Consider the following 20,084-nt stretch of genomic DNA (forward strand, 5'->3'; position numbering starts at 1 on the left):
TTTAGCAATGTGAAATTTGAAGATCTATTACGCATTTCAAAATTGTTTGTAATTTTTTCGATGAATGGGATGATCATATCCTCTTGGTGCCGTTGATGGAGAAGTTCTGTGGAATATCGTCTATTAAGACCATATATAATTTTAAGATTTTTATTTTGAATTATTTGTAACTTTTTGATGTGAGTTTTTGCACACAAACCATACCATACCGGACAGCCATAACACATAATTGGGCGAATGCACATTTTATAAAGTAACAACTTGTTTTTTATATCAAGTTTGGATTTGCGGTTAAGTAGTGGAAATAGAGCTCGACCACATTTGACTGCTTTTTCTGATGAAGTTATAACGTGATCTCTAAATGTGAGATTTTTATCTAATTGTATTCCGAGATACTTTACAGATGTTTGCAGATTTATATTGTTGCTGCAAAATATAAAGGGTTGATTTGGAATGCGTTTCGGGGATTTGTTGAAGGGAAAAATTATTGCCTGGGTTTTCGCTTCGTTTATTTTTATTTTCCACTTGTCAAAATACTTTTTAATATGATTTAATGACAATTACAGTTTCCTGATTATTGAATTGGAAACCTTTCCATTGGTAATGATAGCCGTGTCATCAGCATACAATGCGACATCTTGTTGTTTAAGAAGTTTTAAATCTGATGTATATATCGAATATAGGATGGGGGACAACACAGATCCTTGTGGTAAACCTGCAGTAATTTCTTTTTGATCTGAATGCTCATCATCAATATGTACAACGAATTGTCTCTCTTTCAGAAAACTGTGTATAATCTTTTGTAGGTAAACAGGATAACCAAACTTGTAAAGTTTAAAAATCAAACCATTGTGCCATATAGAATCGAATGCCTTCTCAATGTCTAAGAATACTGCACCTGTACTTTTACGATCTCTTTTATTTGTTTTAATAATGTTTACTATTCGTTTAACCTGATGGACAGTCGAGTGTTGTTTGCGAAATCCAAATTGTTCTTCTTTGATTATATTGTGGTTTTCTGCGAATTCTTTAATTCTATGCAAAATTGATTTTTCAAAAACCTTATCCAAACAGTTTAGCATACTTATTGGTCTATAGCTATTAGGATTTTGTGCATTTTTTCCATTGGTAATATTTTAGCCTTCTTAAATACAGTTGGAAAATAACCATTTCTTATACACCACGTAAGCACCTTTGAAACAATCATGAAAAAAGAGTTTGGCATATTTTAAGGAGTACGGGTTTTATACCATCTAGACCCGGGGCTTTAGAATTTTTAAGGTTTTTGGTGAACCATTTGACTTCTTCAACTGATATTGAGTCAACATTCTCTGCTATTATATTTTGTTTATCAAGCCACCGAATATGTCGTTCAACAGGCCGATCCTTTGATGATACCACATTTGCAGTAATGTTGTGAGATTCTTCAAATACTTTTGCAATAATGTTAGCCTTTTCACTACTGTTGCTTACATCAACGCCATCTACCGCTAAGGTCCCAACACTTGTTCGAGTTCCCCTTATAGTCCTGGACAACAACCAAAATTTCTTGCTTCCACGTGGCAACGATTTCAAGAAGTTACTCCAGCTGACATTTCTATCTTTTAACACGTGGAATTCTATCAGCTGATCTAGCTGCCTTAGTAAACCAATGAGTGTTGTTCTCTCCGATACCACGTAACATCTTTGAAGTTTTCGGCGGAATCTTCTTCGTTGTCCAATTAAATATAAAGTTAGTTGAGAGAGCCTTTTTTGCCAGCTGACTTTCTCACACTTTGGAACCATTTTCTCAGCAGTTTGCATTATTGTTGTAATTTCATTAAGAATTCTATCGACATTTAAAGAGGTCACCACTGGATTTTCAAGGTGTTTTTGGAGTATTGCGCCTTCAACATATCTATGGATAGACCTCCAGTTTGCCTTATGATAGAGACGAGTTTGCATGGCTTTCACATTAAAGGAACCAGAAATTGTACAGGTCATCGGAATATGGTCCGATTTTAAAATATTTGGATGTGTCACTAGTTGCGAAAATTGAAGTCCAGAATTCGTGAGCATAATATCGACAACAGAGGGCAGTTGTGGTGATTGACGCTGTGTATATCGCGTAAAACCATCGGGATAGTGAATGTAAAAATTGGAGCTCAGTTGATGATGGTATAAACGTTGTCCAGCCGTATTATTTTGTGTACAATGCCAACTGGTATGATGAGCATTAAAATCTCCGAAAATAAAAAAGTCATTTGAAGTGTTTGTTAGACTTTTTATATCATTAATAAAATGCGCTGTATATTTGGGGCAATAGGCTGCCGTCAGCCTGACTGGTTTTCTATTAATGTTAATAATTATAGAAATGTTTTCTATAGAATGGGTAGGAATTTTGGGCAATTTCTGATGAGGAATGTTGGTTTTTATTGCGATAAGAACTCCCCCACCATGTCCTGGTCTGTCTTCTCTATATATTATGAAATTTCGCAGTTTCATTTTATGATTTGCTTTCAAAATGTTTCATTCAGGAGTAAAATATCTATATTCCTTTCATTTATTGTGTGCTCTAACTCTAAAATGGATGCTGGTTTTGTTATGCCTTGGACATTAAAATGCATAACATTTATATCATGCTGAATTAATTGGTTATATGACATGTCTGAGCATCATTCCAAGAACTCGCATTTTGTCATATTTGTTTTGACATTTCTGTAGGGCATCTATAGCCTCAAAATAAATTTGAAGGATTTTTTCATTTGATAAATCATCATCCTTTTTTTCATCATTATTTTTAACTTTTGAAGCATATGATGTTGACAAATTTGGCATTATAAAAGGGTCACTAGAAAGTCCATTATGCACCCTTTGCTGGTTATTATCTGGTCCAATATTTTGCACAGGGAAGGCTCTTTTCAATTTATTAGAATTATGTTTTGAAGTAACTTTTGCTCTTATTTGAAGGTACTCGTTTCGCTGTGGGCAATTTTTGTCATCTGCTCTGTGATTAACATTGCTTAGACCTTTTGCAATGCAATTATAGCACTTATATATCACGGGCCCATTATTAGCAGTTTTGTTTAACTGACAAGTGGAGTAGTCGTGGTTCCCTGCACAAAGCAAGCACACCTCCTTTCGGTAACAATTTGTGGAACCATGTCCATGCATCGCACATTTGGAGCAATGAGTTGGACCTCGTTTCTTTCTAAGAGGATTCCTCCAGTGCACTACAACATCACAGAGAAACCTTATTTTCCTTACTTCATTTTTACTTACGTGGTTCTTGTCAAATTCGATCATATATAAAGCGTCGTCTGGGTTACTGGTTCAATGTTGAAGGTATTCTTAAATTCATCCTGAAGGGTTCCGATACTTATTCTGGGCAATCCAAACAGAACAAGCTTAAATTTCTTCTGATCGACCAAGGAATGGGTGAAGAATTTCATGCCACTGGCTTTTAGTTTTTCAACCGCCTCGTAGAAGTTCGCTATTGTTTCTGGAAATACTTTGGTTCCAATTGACATTCTTTTGTATTTGGAGCTGTGTCCAAGAAGTATCATAACTTTTGTTAGGCTGTGTTGGCTGTCAACTACTATCGACGGAACCTTAATTTTGCTTTCCGGAATCTCGCCACCCTCAATACTACCATCATCATCATCTAGGTCAGATAAATCCTGGTATCTGTTGAAACTCACCGCTTCGCCTGGCTTTGGTTGTTTAAACCTAGGGCTATTACCCCAATGCTTCTTTCTTTTTTGAGACATTTTTACAAATTTTTTAAAAAATTGTTGTTTGAGTTTTACTTTTTAGTCAGAGTGAAAAACAGCTGATTTTATACGTCTTGTTGCTTCAACTGTTAGCAAATGACTGTATTTGATAATCTTCTATATCTATAAAAGAGGAAAATGTTTGTATGTTTGTTTGTAATTTATGGACTCGAAAACCGCTGAATAGATTTTCCTGAAAATTTCCATATATACTGCAACATCGCCTGAAAGTAACATGGGCTACATACATTTTTGAAATTGCATCTGGATTTGGAACTGGAGATATAGCATCAGAATCGGAGGTACCTCCCAAAAATTTAGATTTTATATGCACATATCTATTGATTGGTTGAAGATACAGTCTCCAAATTTGGAATACATAACGGAATTTGGAACAAAATAAGTTTGCCAAATTATATTGTAATCGGTTCAGATTTGGATATAGCTCCCATATATATTTTCGACCGATTTCGTTCATTTGATGCCTCAAACACAATATGAATGTTCGATTCCAATGAAATTTGGAATGTGTGACGGGATTTAATCCGAAAATAAATTTGTCAAATTATATTGAAATCGGTTCAGATTTGGATATAGCTCCCATATATATTTTCGGCCGATTTCAAGCATTTGATGCACCAAACACGCTATGTATCCCCAATTTCAATGAAATTTGAAACGTGTGATAGATTTTATCTAAAAAATTGATTTCCCAAATTATATTGAAATCGGTTCAGATTTGGATATAGCTCCCATATACATTTTCGGCCGATTTCATGTATTTGGTGGACCAAACACGACATGTATTTTCAATTGTAATGAAATTTAAAATAAGTAACGGAATTGGGAGCCAAAATGAATTTGTCAAATTAAATTGAAATCGGTTCAGATGTGGATATAGCTCCCATATATATTTTCGACCGATTTCATGTATTTGATGCACCAAACACGGTATGTATCTCTAATTTCAATTAAATTTGGAATGTGTAGCGGAAATTAAAACAAATATACATTTGTCAAATTATATTAAAATAAATAAATTATATTTTCGACCGATTTCATGTATTTTATGCACCATACACGATATGTACGTTCGATTCCAAAGAAATTTGGAATATGTAACGGGATTTTGATTAGAAAATAAATTAGTCAAATTATATTAAAATCGGTTCAGATTTGGATATAGCTCCCATATATATTTTCCGCCGATTTCACATATTTGATGCACAAAACACGATACGTATTTCCGATTCCAACGAAATTCGGCATGAGTGGCTAAATTTGGTACAAAAATAAATTTGACAAATTATATTCAAATACGCTCAGATGTGATTATAGCTCCCATATATATACTCAGCCGATTTCACATATTTGATGCACCCAAAGCGAGAGAGACAAAATCTGGCACCAGCAAAAATTGCCAAATTATATTGAAATCAGTTGAGGTTTGGATATAGCTAACATATATATTTCGGCCGATTTCATACATATTATGCACCAAACACGATATATATGACCGATTCCAATGAAATTCAGAATGTGTGGCGGAATTTGGTTATAATAATAAATGTGATAAATTAATTGGAAATTAGTTAAGATTTGGATATACCTCCCATATATATATTCTCGGCCGATTTCACATATTTGACGCACCAATTTCAATTAAATATGAAAGGTGTGGCGGAGTTTGGTGTAAAAGTAATTTTTTTAAAATTATATTTAAATCGGATCAGATTGGGATATGATTTTAATAAGAACCATTGACCCACAACGCCTTAGGCTAACAGTAAAAAACAACACAACAATTTTCTTGAAATACGCTTATTACGGCGAAGTATGTTGCTATCTCGAATTCACTAATTGCAATAGAAATGCCACTCTACTTACAAAAATTGCAGTTTCCTGCACGCTTGGTATTTGCTATGAAATAAATAAATCCAAAGGACAAACCCTTCGTGTATGCATGTCATGTTACTGCTTTTGCAATGATTTTGTTTATTAACGCATTAAATTAGTGCAATATATTTTTTTTTAATTTTTAAATTTGTTTTTCTTTATCCAACATATATTCGTAAATAAAATTTTGAATGCATATAAAATCAAAAGGGGTAGCGAAGCGCACCGGGTTCAGCTAGTAATATATAAAACCTTGAAAGTCTGAAAATGTGGTACGACGTGATGTTTTGATTAAAATTTGTTTTGAACAAACTGTACATTTTAGCATTAAAAATTCTAACACAAACTGTTGGAACGACCCTAAAATTTTGAGGTAAAATTTTCCGAAAATTTTAAAAATAGGAAAGAAAGGAAAATTCTCCGCTATTTGGGCTCTCTGTGGTGTAAACTTACAAAATGTGTATATATTCTTGATCAGCGTAAAATTTTAACCGAATTTAGCAATGTCCGTCTCTCTGTCTGTCAGTTGTGTACACGTTTAGGTATAGACCCCTACCGATGTTCGATGTTTTAAAGGGTTTTGCAATAATTGTCAACCAAAAAACTGATATCTCCCTACAAACAATATTCGCTATAGGACCACTAATAAGTATAGGTCCCATATAGCGGTACCTCCAGATATCCGGTATTTCGAAGGTTTCTGCCACAGTTTCCAATCAATTATATGATAATATGGATTTTGCTATATGAGTTTTTTTTATTTTAATTAAAACGGATTGATATTCTAAGTTAACATTTCTAAACATAGCGGTGATTCATCCCGGCCGAAGTTAAAGCCCTAGTTAACTATACATTCATATTTTATTGGAATTTTTCCTGTTATTATTTCATCCACAGAAGTCGTAACATATATATCGGTAAAAAAAACTCTCTCGAATGGTATTCTATCAATTGTTGATCCCTGAAGGGTATTTTTTTTAATAAACAAAACAAAGCTCAAAAATTGTTTTCTCTAAACAACAATCTAGAAAAAATGTAAAATGTGTCGTCTACCTTAAACAAATCTCAAAAAGGGGTCTTCCCCAACAGAAGACTTTTAAACAATTCTTCTTATATTTGAGAATCAAAACAGTAACTGAGTAGTTTATTATTCTCGAAATTAATATCTGAACCAACACATTTACACTAACCCCCTATTCCACATTTGTAAATCGATAACATAATCACTGAAGAATGTAAAATCTGGAATGCGATGTTTACAGAAAAAAAAAGAAATGATTTCAAAATCAACATAGTTGTAAATTTCCATTTCTCGTCGTAAATTTCTAAAGAGGTCTAAATAATTGGTCGCATAGACCAACTGGTTAGTTACCAATAATTATTGATCATTTTTCACGGATAGTTCGTCATTAAGATGCTTATTTCGTGGAGAGCGACCCCGAACCGTTATTACAAAATTCACTGACTGACAATCAGCCGGTCTGTCTTTCTGCCTGCCCGCCTTCTCGCCAGATCAGAGCAGTCCAGCCAGTTCGGGCTTAAAGATCATCGCTGATTGATGGTTAAACCAAAAAAATTCCAAAAATACCGGTATCTAATGGTCGTGTCCCCAGCAAAAACACATTAACAGGCATTAGTTGTCGTGTCGTCGTTTTGGCCAGAAGACCCAAACACAAAAAATAAAATAAAACAAAACACTTTTTTTGTTTTTGCTGTAAACTTGGCACATCTGGCCAAACACACATATGTAGACATGACCTAAAGCCAGTAGCATCTGTTTAACTTGTTACGGTGATGGGGTTAATGTTAGGCCGCTTCTCATAACGCACCCTTCCACCCCTCGCTGATTCATAATTCATGTGCAGAAGACATTCTATACTGTATTTATTATCAATAGAGAGATTAATTTGCCCGATTCTGGCCATTCTTACCGGGTGAAGATAATTTGCATACCCAACGCCACTTCTACAGCTTCAACTCTTTCGTCGACCAGTTCTTATTTTGCTGACCAGAAAAACAAAATTGGATGACAAAAACTAATGATGACAATTTGTCCCGCTCATTTATTTTATTATTTTTTTAGAGAAATATTTATGCATAAATATAATTTAATCGTTGAGACGAAAGTTGAAGAATACCATCTATTCAGCAGCCCATAATTCTTTTTAATTTGGTGCTAAAACAACCGAAACTGATTTTGTGATTCAACCCAGAGCGACGGTTAAAACCTCCCTCAAGTCGCGAGTGATGGATGATGGAAAGATAATGAAATTAGTCAAGATCATCTAGTATGACTATGTACACATTAGCTACAGTATGTTTTTCTACAATAAAAAAATAAGTAGAAATAGCGTTAATTTCTTTAAATCTGACAACCTTTTGCCCTAGATTTCAAAATAAGAAATTACAGACATTTCGTCTCAAAATATGACTGCGGCCTTAAAAAGGACGTTAAGAAATTATGGCAGTAAAGTTGCAAATTAAAAAAAAAAAATCATTTGGATACAATTAAAGTACTAACAAGTATAACGTCGTAAGTTTGACTATATCAAATTGTTTGTACACCCACAATGTAGGTATGTACTTATGATCAAATTGCATACCCCCTAATCCGTAAGATCTGATAAGAGTTCATCTACCCACATATGACCTAAGATTCCTAATTAGACAATTTGGCAGATAACTTAAAAAAAGACAATAAGAGGAGTTCAAACAACCCAACGAGAGTCCGATACATAAAACTACAGCTGATTTTGTTGAAACATGGGAAAAAATCTGGAGGTACCGTTATATAGAGGCTATAATTTACTACCAATAATAAAAACGAGTAGTGAAATAACTGACTGACCCAAAAGAAACGGCTGAATGTAGAATCTTAAAATTTTGCACGGGATCAATTTTGGTGCGTAGTCGTGTGGGTTCTTCGAAATTCATACCAAAAGGGCACGAAAAGTACTAAGATCTACTCAAAATTGAATATTTTGTAACGGAATGAGCTAAAATTTTGAACGAGGGTCACTGATGGATGTACCAACGGGTTTTTGGAAATTCGCACCATAAAAGTACTAAAATATACTATTTCGTATCATGTGAACGGTATGGGTCGATGTAAGGGGGTAGTTTTGGAAGTGTGTACTCATGTATACGAAAAGTACTAAACGGTACTTAATTTGGGACAATTCGAATTTGAATGCACGGATAGAACTGGAATCCTGAAATTAACATTACTGTAGTTTTTGCAATATTTTTTATGTGCACGAAATGTACTAAATTTGGTACCATTTCGATTTGGATGAACTGATAGAGCTGGAATACTCAAATTTGGAAATAAAATTACTGCTGGTAGGAAGTTTAAGAAATTTGTACTTATTTGTAAATTTTGTATTTTTGGTGAATTGATTCTGAATTCTGAATGAGATTTCTATTGGATTGTATGATTGAGGTATGGAGGAAGTTTTGGAAATTTGTACTTATGTGTTTGGTACAATGTTGATTTGTGTGAAACGATAGAGCTCGAATGCAGAAATATGGAATTAGAATTATTCTTGAAGTGTTATATATTAAATGGTACTAAATCTTCATATAAAGAATAACAAGTAAAAAAGTAGCTAAGTTCTGCCGGGTCGAACTTTTAATACCCTCCACCGTTTAGAAGGAATGTGAAATATTTGAACGAATTTTGAAAAATACTATGTAAATGATGATATTTACACGGGGGCTATACGAAGACGTGGACACGCATAAGAAATTTCTTTGTCAAATGCTGTAGTATCCATGGTGCAATAAGGAGGTAGAACAGCTTCGTAAAACTACAAAAATACAGCCCTTTGGCTATGCCCGCTTCCTGTTAGACTCATTCAAAATTATTGTTTTCATTTTTTCATATTTTTCCTCATTTTTTAAATGACTTAAATAGCGTGAAAAATTAATAAAATGTCTGGATTTTCTCTCAAAAATATGATCCTAACTGTTCAATCTTTTATATCATGGCTATAAAAGCTTTAATGCGCGAGCCGCAATTCATGTGTCTTCCAATCATTGGTTGTGAAAATATTTTTTTCATTTTTCAAAACAATAAATACACACAAAAAATTGGCAGAAGTTCGGCACACTTAGAAAAAAACTTACTGAAACTTACCGCTAACTGGCAAAATACACATGTGCCCAAAATTTTAGCCTTTAATCTCAATTTGTTCGAAAGATAGCGTGATTCAACAGACAGACGGACATCGCTAAATCAACTTGGAATTTTACGCTGATCCAGAATATATATACTTTGTAGGGTCTATCATGAATATTTTGAGGAGTTACAAATTGAATGACAAGCCTCCATAAAATAGTGGAGTGTATAAAAAGTGAGTGAACGACTAATTCCTAAATGCCCAGGTGAAACGGCTGAGGAATCTTGAAGTTTTGCATGTGGGTCAATGTTAATGAGTAGGGGTGGGATAAGACTGGGTTTTTTGAAAATTCAGACTAGACTATGCTGTGTACCTTTTGTACTTTTGTGAACGGATACAGCTAATTTTTTTAAATAAAAAAATCATTAAGTATTTGAGGAAAACATTGATTTGGAAGTCTAAAATTTGACATTATTATGATTACCTTTTGTACGGTTTGGTTGATACATAAAGGGAGGCTTGTGTAATGAATATAGCAAGAAAACTGAAATTTGGAGTGAGAGCCCTTGATGTTGGGGAGGGTAGAAATATTGAATGGTTTTCGAAGTGCACTAAATTTGAAATCATTTGGAATTATTTTAACGGATAGTGATAAAATCCTGAAATTTTACATTAGAATCAATATTTGGGTTAATGAAAGTAATGTAGAAATGTGTACTAAGTGTAAGAACTGTACTAAATGGAACTAAATTTATGTAAAACTTCCTTTCTGCCTGTACGTTTTTCGTTAGAAATTCGAAATGTTGGTATTGGGGTTACTGCTGGTGGGAGGCTTAATATAAAGATTTGAGGTTGGAACTTCGTTCAGTACGAAAGTCACTAACTTGTACTGATATTGCTTGAAATCCGAAATTTGGCATTAGGGTCACTGTTATTGTATGTTATTAAGATTTGATATTGCTTTTGGAAATACGTACTAAAAAGTACTATATTGTACTAAACTTGGCATTTGGGGAAAGCACTGAGTTGGAATCTAACATTTGACATTAGGATAACGTTTTGGTTGATATGTTCCAAAAAGTAGGAAAAATACCAAATAGTATTGCAAATCAGAAATTTGTAATGGAAGTTGTGTGGGATGGATGAGCTAAAGGGTATTGGGAAATTTGAAAAAAATATGGGACTAAAGTACTAAAATGCACTAAATTTGGTACCATATGAAACTATATGCACGGATAGAAGTAAAAAACTTAACATTTGATGATATATTGACTCACTGAGACTGTAAAGCGTTTAGAAAAGTACTTAATGGTACTAAACACGATATTAGTGCAGGAATAGAGCTGAATTTATTTTACTATGAGGGTAAATGAAGGTTTATTTATTTATTTATTTATTTATTTTTTTTTTTTTTGAAAAGCGCTTGCGGTTTTTTACGGATTCAGATCATTATTTCCCAATTTATGAGAGTTATAATTATTAAAAATTTTGAACCTTTGTGGAAGAGGTTCCAGAAGAATTGGTCCAATATATTCCATATTTACACTAGTTCTTATGTAAGCATATATATTGGGATGTGTAAAATTTGATGACTGGATGCCTTTTTCGCATTTTATGAGAGTTTATGACAGAATAATAAGTATTCAAAATGTTGACCCTATGTGAAAGAGGTACTTGATGCGGTGGGCAACTAACAAAGCACTGATAAAAATATGGGGATTTGTTAAGTTTGCAAATAGTTTGAAATTTTTTTAAAGAAAACAAGTAAGCAAAGGCTATAGTCGTGCGGGGCCGACCATGTGATACCCTAGAAGCCCCCTTATATCCAAATACATTTTGGAAGATTTCGCTTTTGAAATTATGTCACGGAGCACTTACCAGATATTACCCTTAGCATTTTGACCGGGGTCATTTGCCCAATATTTACGCACTCCGTCGTGCTGTTAGTTTTTGTGGTCCAAGAGGGCTTTCTGAATTGACAACATTTGTCAAAATCGGTTCAGTCATCTTGAGATATAAGCATTCTAGCTAACATCCCTCCTTTCATATATACACATTGTATATGTTTCGCCATATATATCCGATATATATATATATCTACGCAACGGTCAGAATTGATCTGTTCGCCTATTTGCGATTTAAAAATATTCGAGGTTTAATGGAAAATTTGACTTTTATTTAACACAAATGTTATGGTCTATTTCACCCACTAAATATTATTCCAAAATTGGAAGGCTTCTGCCCAGCCCGAAGCTCTAGCCCCACGCTAACTTCCGTTTCGATTGGTCCATAATTGCGACCTGTAGAGCAAGTAGAATCAGGAATTTTTTTAGTTTTTGGTCCATTTCAAATATCATGCGATCATCTTCAAAAGCAATAGAGTTCTATTCTGGCTCTAGCCCCACCACCATTTTCAATTTCGTGAGAATCGTGCCAAAATTGCGATCTGTAGAGTGATTACAAATTAACATGGACAGACGGAGGGACGGACGGACATACATAGCTAGATCTACTCAGCTCGGCGAGATAGAAAGATCCATATATACTCTCCTATGTGGGAAACCAATATTTCGAGGTGTTACATAATTTTTGGCCCAATCAAACTTATAATAGCCCCAACACATAGTGTTGTAGGGTATAAAAATGTGAGAAATGTAACCATTTCGAAGGGGTGGCTCCCTCAGGTCAAGGAAACAACTTCGGTCAACCTAAGTAATTTCTTAACACTATACTTATCAGTTGTATGATTAAGTCATAACTGTCCATAATTACAGTTTTATTTATTCGAATCCGTGTCTGTGTCATTCCACAGGCTCCATTCAACCAGTCAGTCCATACAACAACATTGTTTGAACTAAATTTAAATTATTATTGCTATCCATGACATCTAACTACACTCGTTTAAGATTCACTTATCTCTGCAGAAGAAAATTAAAAAAAGTTTTCTGGCGAGCAACAGCTACCAAATCAAATCAACACCTTGTTCCAGCAATACAGCAAATACTCTACTTGACGGCTACCAGTTACAAATGTTCGAACTATAATTGTAAAACAGCTAAAATGTATAATCAAACAATTAATTTATGTCTAGTTGGGCACGTTAATCAAATCAAGTGCTAACCGGAACCCGAGATTCTAGAAGAAAAGAAAAAAAACAAACGCCATGAAGTATCTGCTTAACGGTATGAAGAGCAATGCCGATCCAATTAAATTGTTAAATTATACGCTTTAGCAGATAACACCAACAATCTTAAAGTTGAATTGATTGTTTGTTGTTGCTGGTGGATAAGTGAGTACTGTGGGCAATTCCATTTTGGCCAGAGAACCAGCTAGGCAGCCACACTCAGACAATCATTTGGCTTTGCATTGATCTCGTAAACAACCACCCAGGCCAGCGGTATGTAAAATAGTAGCAAAGGTGGTGATAACAATACGCTACATCGGCAAGTTGCAGAGCCAACCAAACATCCAACCTACCCCACAACCACCAACAACCTCGACAATGGCAACGGCAGCGAAGTCGGCAATATTCTACCAATAAATGTTGCAGTTAATCTTAAAATCCATACCAGCGCAACGTCATCATCGTCAATTTTGCGTTCCGACAGGACTGCAGTTCTTTCTCTGTAACTCTCTATCTCTCTCTTCTCCCGGAAAATAAGCATGTCGTAAATAAAACTCGAAATGAAAATTTCCCCAAAGGCGTTTATGCAACATCGGTTAGAGCAACTTTTAAAGCCTTGCTTTGCTACTGCACTCCCGTATTTGAAATTCGAGCCACTCAAATAAACAACAAAATTCCCAAAGTAAATAACATAAAGCCAATGGATAGATGGCGGACAAGCGACTGAGCAGAGCATACAAAAAACGCTGTAGAGAAAATAACCTAACAGTTCGCCACTTATGTCCACAAACATTTCAATTTTAAATTTATTAATCATCAATTTGAATTTGCATACCACTTACAAAAAAGCCCCATTGAATAAGCCAAGACAGAGCAGAGCAGCGTAACAAATCAGTTAACATATACTGGTATTAACAGAAGCAGGCATAATGTGGCAATAGTTGTGGTAATAGTAGTCCATATATTTACGTTAGAACATTAACTAGGCAAAGAGATTGGAAGTGAGATTTTTTTCAATGAAAAAATTAAATTTACAGGTCGCATAGAAAAAGAATTTTTAGCAAAGCTAACAGAGTTACCACTTCCCCAGGGCTGAGTTGTCGTTGGATGAGAGAGAGTATAGAGAGTTACAGCAAGTAGATCTCTTATTCAGCGAGGGTTGAATAAAGAATTGTCAACAGGTCAATTTCGGTCCGGGCAAAATATAGAGTTCCCGTTAGGCCAGCTCCTTTTCAGGCAGACCTGAATAGAGAGTTGCCGTTGGATCAGCTTCTTTTCAGAAGGTCAGCTCCTTCCTAGAGTTGAAGGGGGATTTGCCGTTAGGACGGCTTCTTTTCAGCAGGGCTTAATAGGGAACTACCTTTTCAGGGTTGAATAGTAAGTTGCAGTTGATTGGGCTCCTTTTCAGCCAGAGCTAAAGGGAGAGTTGTCGGTAGGTTGGCATCTTTTCAGCCAAGGCTGAATATTGTGTTGCCATTGGGGCAACTCCTATAAAGCCCGGGACTGAATAGAGTGTTGCCATTGGGTCAACTCCTATACAGCCCGGGGCTGAATAGAGTGTTGCCATTGGGTCAACTCCTATACAGCCCGGGGCTGAATAGAGTGTTGCCATTGGGTCAACTCCTATACAGCTCAGGGCTAAATAGAGTGTTGCCACTAGGTTCACTCCTATGCAGCCCGTACTGAATAGAGTGTTGTCAATAGGCTAAATCCTATGCATCCCGGGCTGAATAGAGTGTTGCCACTAGGCTAACTCCTATGCAGCCCGGGGCTGAATAGAGTGTTGCCACTAGGCTAACTCCTATGCAGCCCGGGGCTGAATAGAGTGTTGCCACTAGGCTAACTCCTATGCAGCCCGGGGCTGAATAGAGTGTTGCCACTGGGTCAACTCCTATGCAGAATAGAGTGTTGCCACTGGGTCAACTCCTATGCAGCCCGGGGCTGAATAGAGTGTTGCCACTAGGCTAACTCCTATGCAGCCCGGGGCTGAATAGAGTGTTGCCACTGGGTCAACTCCTATACAGTCCGGGGCTGAATAGAGTGTTGCCACTGGGTCAACTCCTATACAGTCCGGGGCTGAATAGAGTGTTGCCACTGGGTCAACTCCTATACAGTCCGGGGCTGAATAGAGTGTTGCCACTGGGTCAAATCCTATGCAGCCCGGGGCTGAATAGAATGTTGCCACTGGGTCAACTCCTATGCAGCCCGGGGCTGAATAGAGTGTTGCCACTGGGTCAACTCCTATGCAGCCCGGGGCTGAATAGAGTGTTGCCACTGGGTCAACTCCTATGCAGCCCGGGGCTGAATAGAGTGTTGCCACTGGGTCAACTACTATACAGCCCGAGGCTGTATAGAGTGTTGCCACTAGGCTAACTCCTATGCAGCCCGGGGCTGAATAGAGTGTTGCCACTGGGTCAACTCCTATACAGCCCGGGCTGAATAGAGTGTTGCCATTAGGCTACCTCCTATACAGCCCGAGCTGAATAGAGTATTGCCATTAGGCTACCTCCTATACAGCCCGGGCTGAATAGAGTGTTGCCATTAGGCTACATCCTATACAGCCCGGGCTGAATAGAGTGTTGCCATTAGGCTACATCCTATACAGCCTGGGCTGAATAGAGTGTTGCCATTGGGCTAACTCCTATACAGCCCGGGCTGAATAGAGTGTTGCCATTGGGCTAACTCCTATACAGCCCGGGCTGAATAGAGTGTTGCCATTAGGCTAACTCCTATACAGCCCGGGCTGAATAGAGTGTTGCCATTAGGCTAACTCCTATACAGCCCGGGCTGAATAGAGTGTTGCCATTAGGCTAACTCCTATACAGCCCGGGATGAATGGAGTGTTGCTGTGAAGCTAACTTCTATACAGCCCGGGATGAATGGAGTGTTGCTGTGAAGCTAACTTCTATCCAGCCGGGGCTGAATATAGTATTGCCATTAGGCTGAATAGGGTGCTGGCGTCAATGTATCTACCATTCAGCCGAGGTTTAATTGGGATGTGCCGTCTGAAAATCCCTCCCATTCAGCCGATGGTATTTAGGCGTTTTGAATAGAATTTCATTATTATATAAGAGTTATATTGAACGGCTGCAACAATTAAAATGTTCACCTTCGTATCTAAAATCAATAACACATTTATTTTGTATCTTTTCGATATTTTTACCATAATTTGATTGAATGCCAACACATTACTTGCATTAATGCTAATATAAACATTTATGCGAACCTGCTCCAGAAACCCTGTCACACCACAACCACAATGCTGTACAACATGTTCCATGCGATACAATGTGATATGCATATGTTTATCGTGTTCGCCTTACAATGTAGTGGCAAATAAAACAATTGGCCGACCATTAAAACGAGACCCACAGACCCGGTCAACAAATTCAAATTTTATTGTACTAGAGGTTTTAAGCTGAGTTGAAACCTTGCTTTAGTCGAGTTCTTAACTTAGAATTGTTTTGTCCATCATAAACACAATCGAAACGAGAAGAATTCTCATGGGGGGAAAGATACAATATCTAGTCAGCTCAACAAACAGCTGAACATGACCACTGATCATTGTTTGCGGCGGCTGCTGCTGCTGCTGGAGACAATGACAGCTTAAATGGCCACCAATAAGCATTTGTTTGGCATTTGTATACTCGCTGGTCAAGCACGAATAAACTGACAACTACAACAAGTTGTCGCCCAAAATCCAACAAGCCATAATCCGTAATGAAGCTACTAAGGAACAACAAATGGCAGAGATAGGATATTAGGACATCGGGTGTAGTTCCTGTCACAATATACCAATTTATTTGTCTGTTTAATTTCTATGAGTTTGTACATCAGCTGCGGATGTTACAGGGGGAGCATGTTTTTTGAATTCAAATTTTTGTAGCTACTGTCCATCCAGAGACAACAGTGAAAAGTTGTCCATTTCAGGAGATTCCAATTAAATTTTTAGCTTTTTTTTAAATAGCAAACAAAGACAGACTTACCTTTTGGTGAACGTAAACTTAAATCTACGGGTTCGACTTGAACGGGAGGGCCCTCTGCCTGCAAAGAAAAAGAAGGAAAATTTTAAGATCATATGATGCACAGATTGGGTTGAGAGAGAGAGAGAGAGCGAAGAGAATGCTTGTTTACAGAGGAAATTACTCTCAGAAAAATCTTATTCAGCCAGGCTGAATAGAGTTTTTCCTATCCGGAAAAAATTTATTCAGCCAGGCTGAATAGAGTTTTTCCTATTCGGAAAAAAATGTATTCAGCCAGGCTGAACAGAGTTTTTCCTATTCAAAAAAAATGTATTCAGCCAGGCTGAACAGAGTTTTTCCTATCCAAAATTATTCAGCCGAACTGAATACAGTTTTTCCTATAAGAAAAAATCCTATTCAGCCTGGCTGAATAGAGTTTTTTCTATCGGAAAAAATCCTAATCAGCCTGGCTGAATAGGGGTTTTCATATAGGAAAAAATCCTATTCAGCCTGGCTGAATAGAGTTTTTCCTATCTGAAAAAATCCTATTCAGCCTGGCTGAATAGAGTTTTTCCTATCTGAAAAAATCCTATTCAGCGGGGCTGAATAGAGTTTTTCCTATCAGAAAAAATCCTATTCAGCGGGGCTGAATAGAGTTTTTCCTATCAGAAAAAATCCTATTCAGCGGGGCTGAATAGAGTTTTTCCTATCAGAAAAAATCCTATTCAGCGGGGCTGAATAGAGTTTTTCCTATCAGAAAAATCCTATTCAGCCGGGCTAAATAGAGTTTTTCCTGTCAGAAACAAATTTTTCCTATCAGTCTGGCTGAATAAAGTTTGTCCTTTCAGAAAACTCGTATTTGGTCTGACTGTCTTAGTAGAGCAACCTATGAGAAAATTCCTTTTCAGTCCACCAGAATGGGAAATTTGATTTCCACAATTTTTCTTAACCCCAAGTTCACCACTAGAGGTTATGAGGAAAATTAATTTATTTGTTTTTACATTTCCATCTGTTGTTGCTGTTGTGTTTGCCTCATTTACCGCACATTTTGTATTAACTCATTTATTCTTTCTTTCTTTCTGTCAGTCAGCTGCATTTGACACCTCTGGCCTTCGCTGAGCTTACGGCCAAAACAACATTGTTAAGGAACCACTTGTAGCTCACAGCATGTGATCCGATCGATACAATAAATTTCCGACAATGCAACACATGAGGGTTTAATGTGCCACCGTTTCTTGCTAACCACTCAGGCGAACAAAACACATAAGTACCACAACAAAAAGCCGAAGTACTCCACATCCCAACACAGTGCCACGAAGCAAACCAACCCTTTTGTCCATCAACAACAGCTCAATTGCTGGACATTGCAATAACATAAACGCTTACAGCTCCATCGATAGCGTGATTTTAAGGCCGTGTTGAGTGCTGGCGGTAGTAGTGGTGGCAGCGGCTGGAAAAAAAACTGTCAAGAAATATGGTGGGTGTTTATGAGCGAATTGCTGCCAACTGAGTGGTCGGCTCATTGCTGGTAGCTGGACACTATTCAACTACTTGGCTGGCATAAACAAACAACAGCAATTGCAACTGCAACCAGCAACTGTCCGGCAAGCGACCACCGATGGTCCGGCTAAATTATGTACCACATTAACCAAGATGCCAGCACAGTTCATTGTGGAGTCAGTCCAATCCAGTTCAAGCCAAGCCACCAAGTCCAGCATGTCCACAAAATCGTTTTTTATTTTGTTGCTGCTGCTGCATAACAGCGCTTTATTAATTAGATACTCGTACTTCAAAATATGAATGCGATTACATGGCTGCACTTCGAATGCGGACCATAGGGAATACGAATGACCAAATATGGAACGGTCATTGCGAACTACGATTACAATGGTGGCGATTGCAATTACGATTGCAATACTGAAGCTGAAGTTCGTACGTAACTTAATGTGAATGCAAATTTACGGCTACAAATTATTTGTATCATTTATCTAAACATGCTACGAAAAGGCAAAGCTCTACCTGGGACGGAGCGGAAAAGAGGCAGTACGCCGCCAAGATAAAGGCCTGGTAAATTAACTAACTTAATGCTACGGACTGAATAGAATATAATGTTAAGAAAACGCTCTACAGGGTGAGATGAAAAAACAGCAACCAACTTCAGACTACTATCATTCCTTAGCCACTAGTCTGACAGCTGTTAAAATTATTCCACTGACAGCTCATTATATTGTTTACAAGCGTACAAAAGCATTTTGGTGAGAATTTTCCAGAAAAAAGTTATTCATGATGGAATTGAAGCGTGATAGTGTGCTTTCTTTATATTTGGCTAAAAACCCGCAAGTGGCTATCGCTAGAGCACTCCAGCATTTAAATGTGAATAAATCTTTTGTGTCTCGTACCATCGCTCGTTACCCTGATACTGGAAGCGACGTCAAGGAAGTGGACGGAAAAAAACAGCAACATCGGCAGAAATGGTTCGAAAAGTAAAGAAGCGACTTGATCGAAACCAGCGTCGCAGTGGCCGAAAAATGGGTCGTGAACTGAACATATCGCAATATTCCATTCGGCAAATATTGAATAGCCATTGAATTTCCAAAGCGTGGAAGAACATACACAGCAACAGAAAGAAAATTGACTCAGAGGAGCTGAAGAGTTGCTTCGCTTGGCCGAAAAAGGTGAACTGTCGAATTTGGTTTTCTCCGATGAGAAAACATTCGTTGTCTAGCAGTTTGTAAACAAACAAAATGATCGTGTTTAGTTGCCAAAGAGGTCAGCTGAAACTGTTCACCTTCGGTTGGCCACCAGAACTCAAGCGCCGGCCATGGTGATGGTGCGGGCCGCCACAACAGCCGATGGTCACTCTCCGCTCGTATAAATCGACCGTGGCATCAGAATAAATGCCGAATATTATAGCAAAAATAATCTGGAGGGAGTGTTAAAGCCTTAGCCAAGCAAACATTTTGACCGCAGAGCTTGGACATTTCAACAGGACTCAGCACCATAGCACTCAGCACGCGCCAATCAAGAATGGTTACAAAATGAGGTTCCTCGCTTCATTTCCAGCGCCCAATGGCCACCAGAATCTCCGCATTTCAATCCGTTGGACTATTGTGTCTGTAATATTTTGAAAAGCAATGTTGGCACAAAAAATGCCAAAGTGTCGATTACCTCAAGCGAGCGCTTCGCCGGGAATGGGCCGAAATACCGCAGAGCAACATCCGGGCAGTTT

General features: G+C 37.3%; 1 protein-coding gene across 1 annotated transcript in view; it reads right to left on the reverse strand.

The window, feature by feature from the left end:
- Window positions 1–20,084, reverse strand: part of LOC101887621 (Krueppel-like factor luna) — a 251,945-nt gene that overhangs the window by 188,299 nt on the left and 43,562 nt on the right. The window contains exon 3 of the mRNA XM_059125010.1: window positions 16,880–16,937. Within this exon, the coding sequence (XP_058980993.1) occupies window positions 16,880–16,937 (58 nt within the window). The remainder of the gene's footprint in view (window positions 1–16,879; window positions 16,938–20,084) is intronic.

This window comes from Musca domestica, unplaced genomic scaffold (genome assembly GCF_030504385.1).
Source record: "Musca domestica strain aabys unplaced genomic scaffold, Musca_domestica.polishedcontigs.V.1.1 31, whole genome shotgun sequence".
NCBI lineage: Eukaryota > Metazoa > Arthropoda > Insecta > Diptera > Muscidae > Musca > Musca domestica.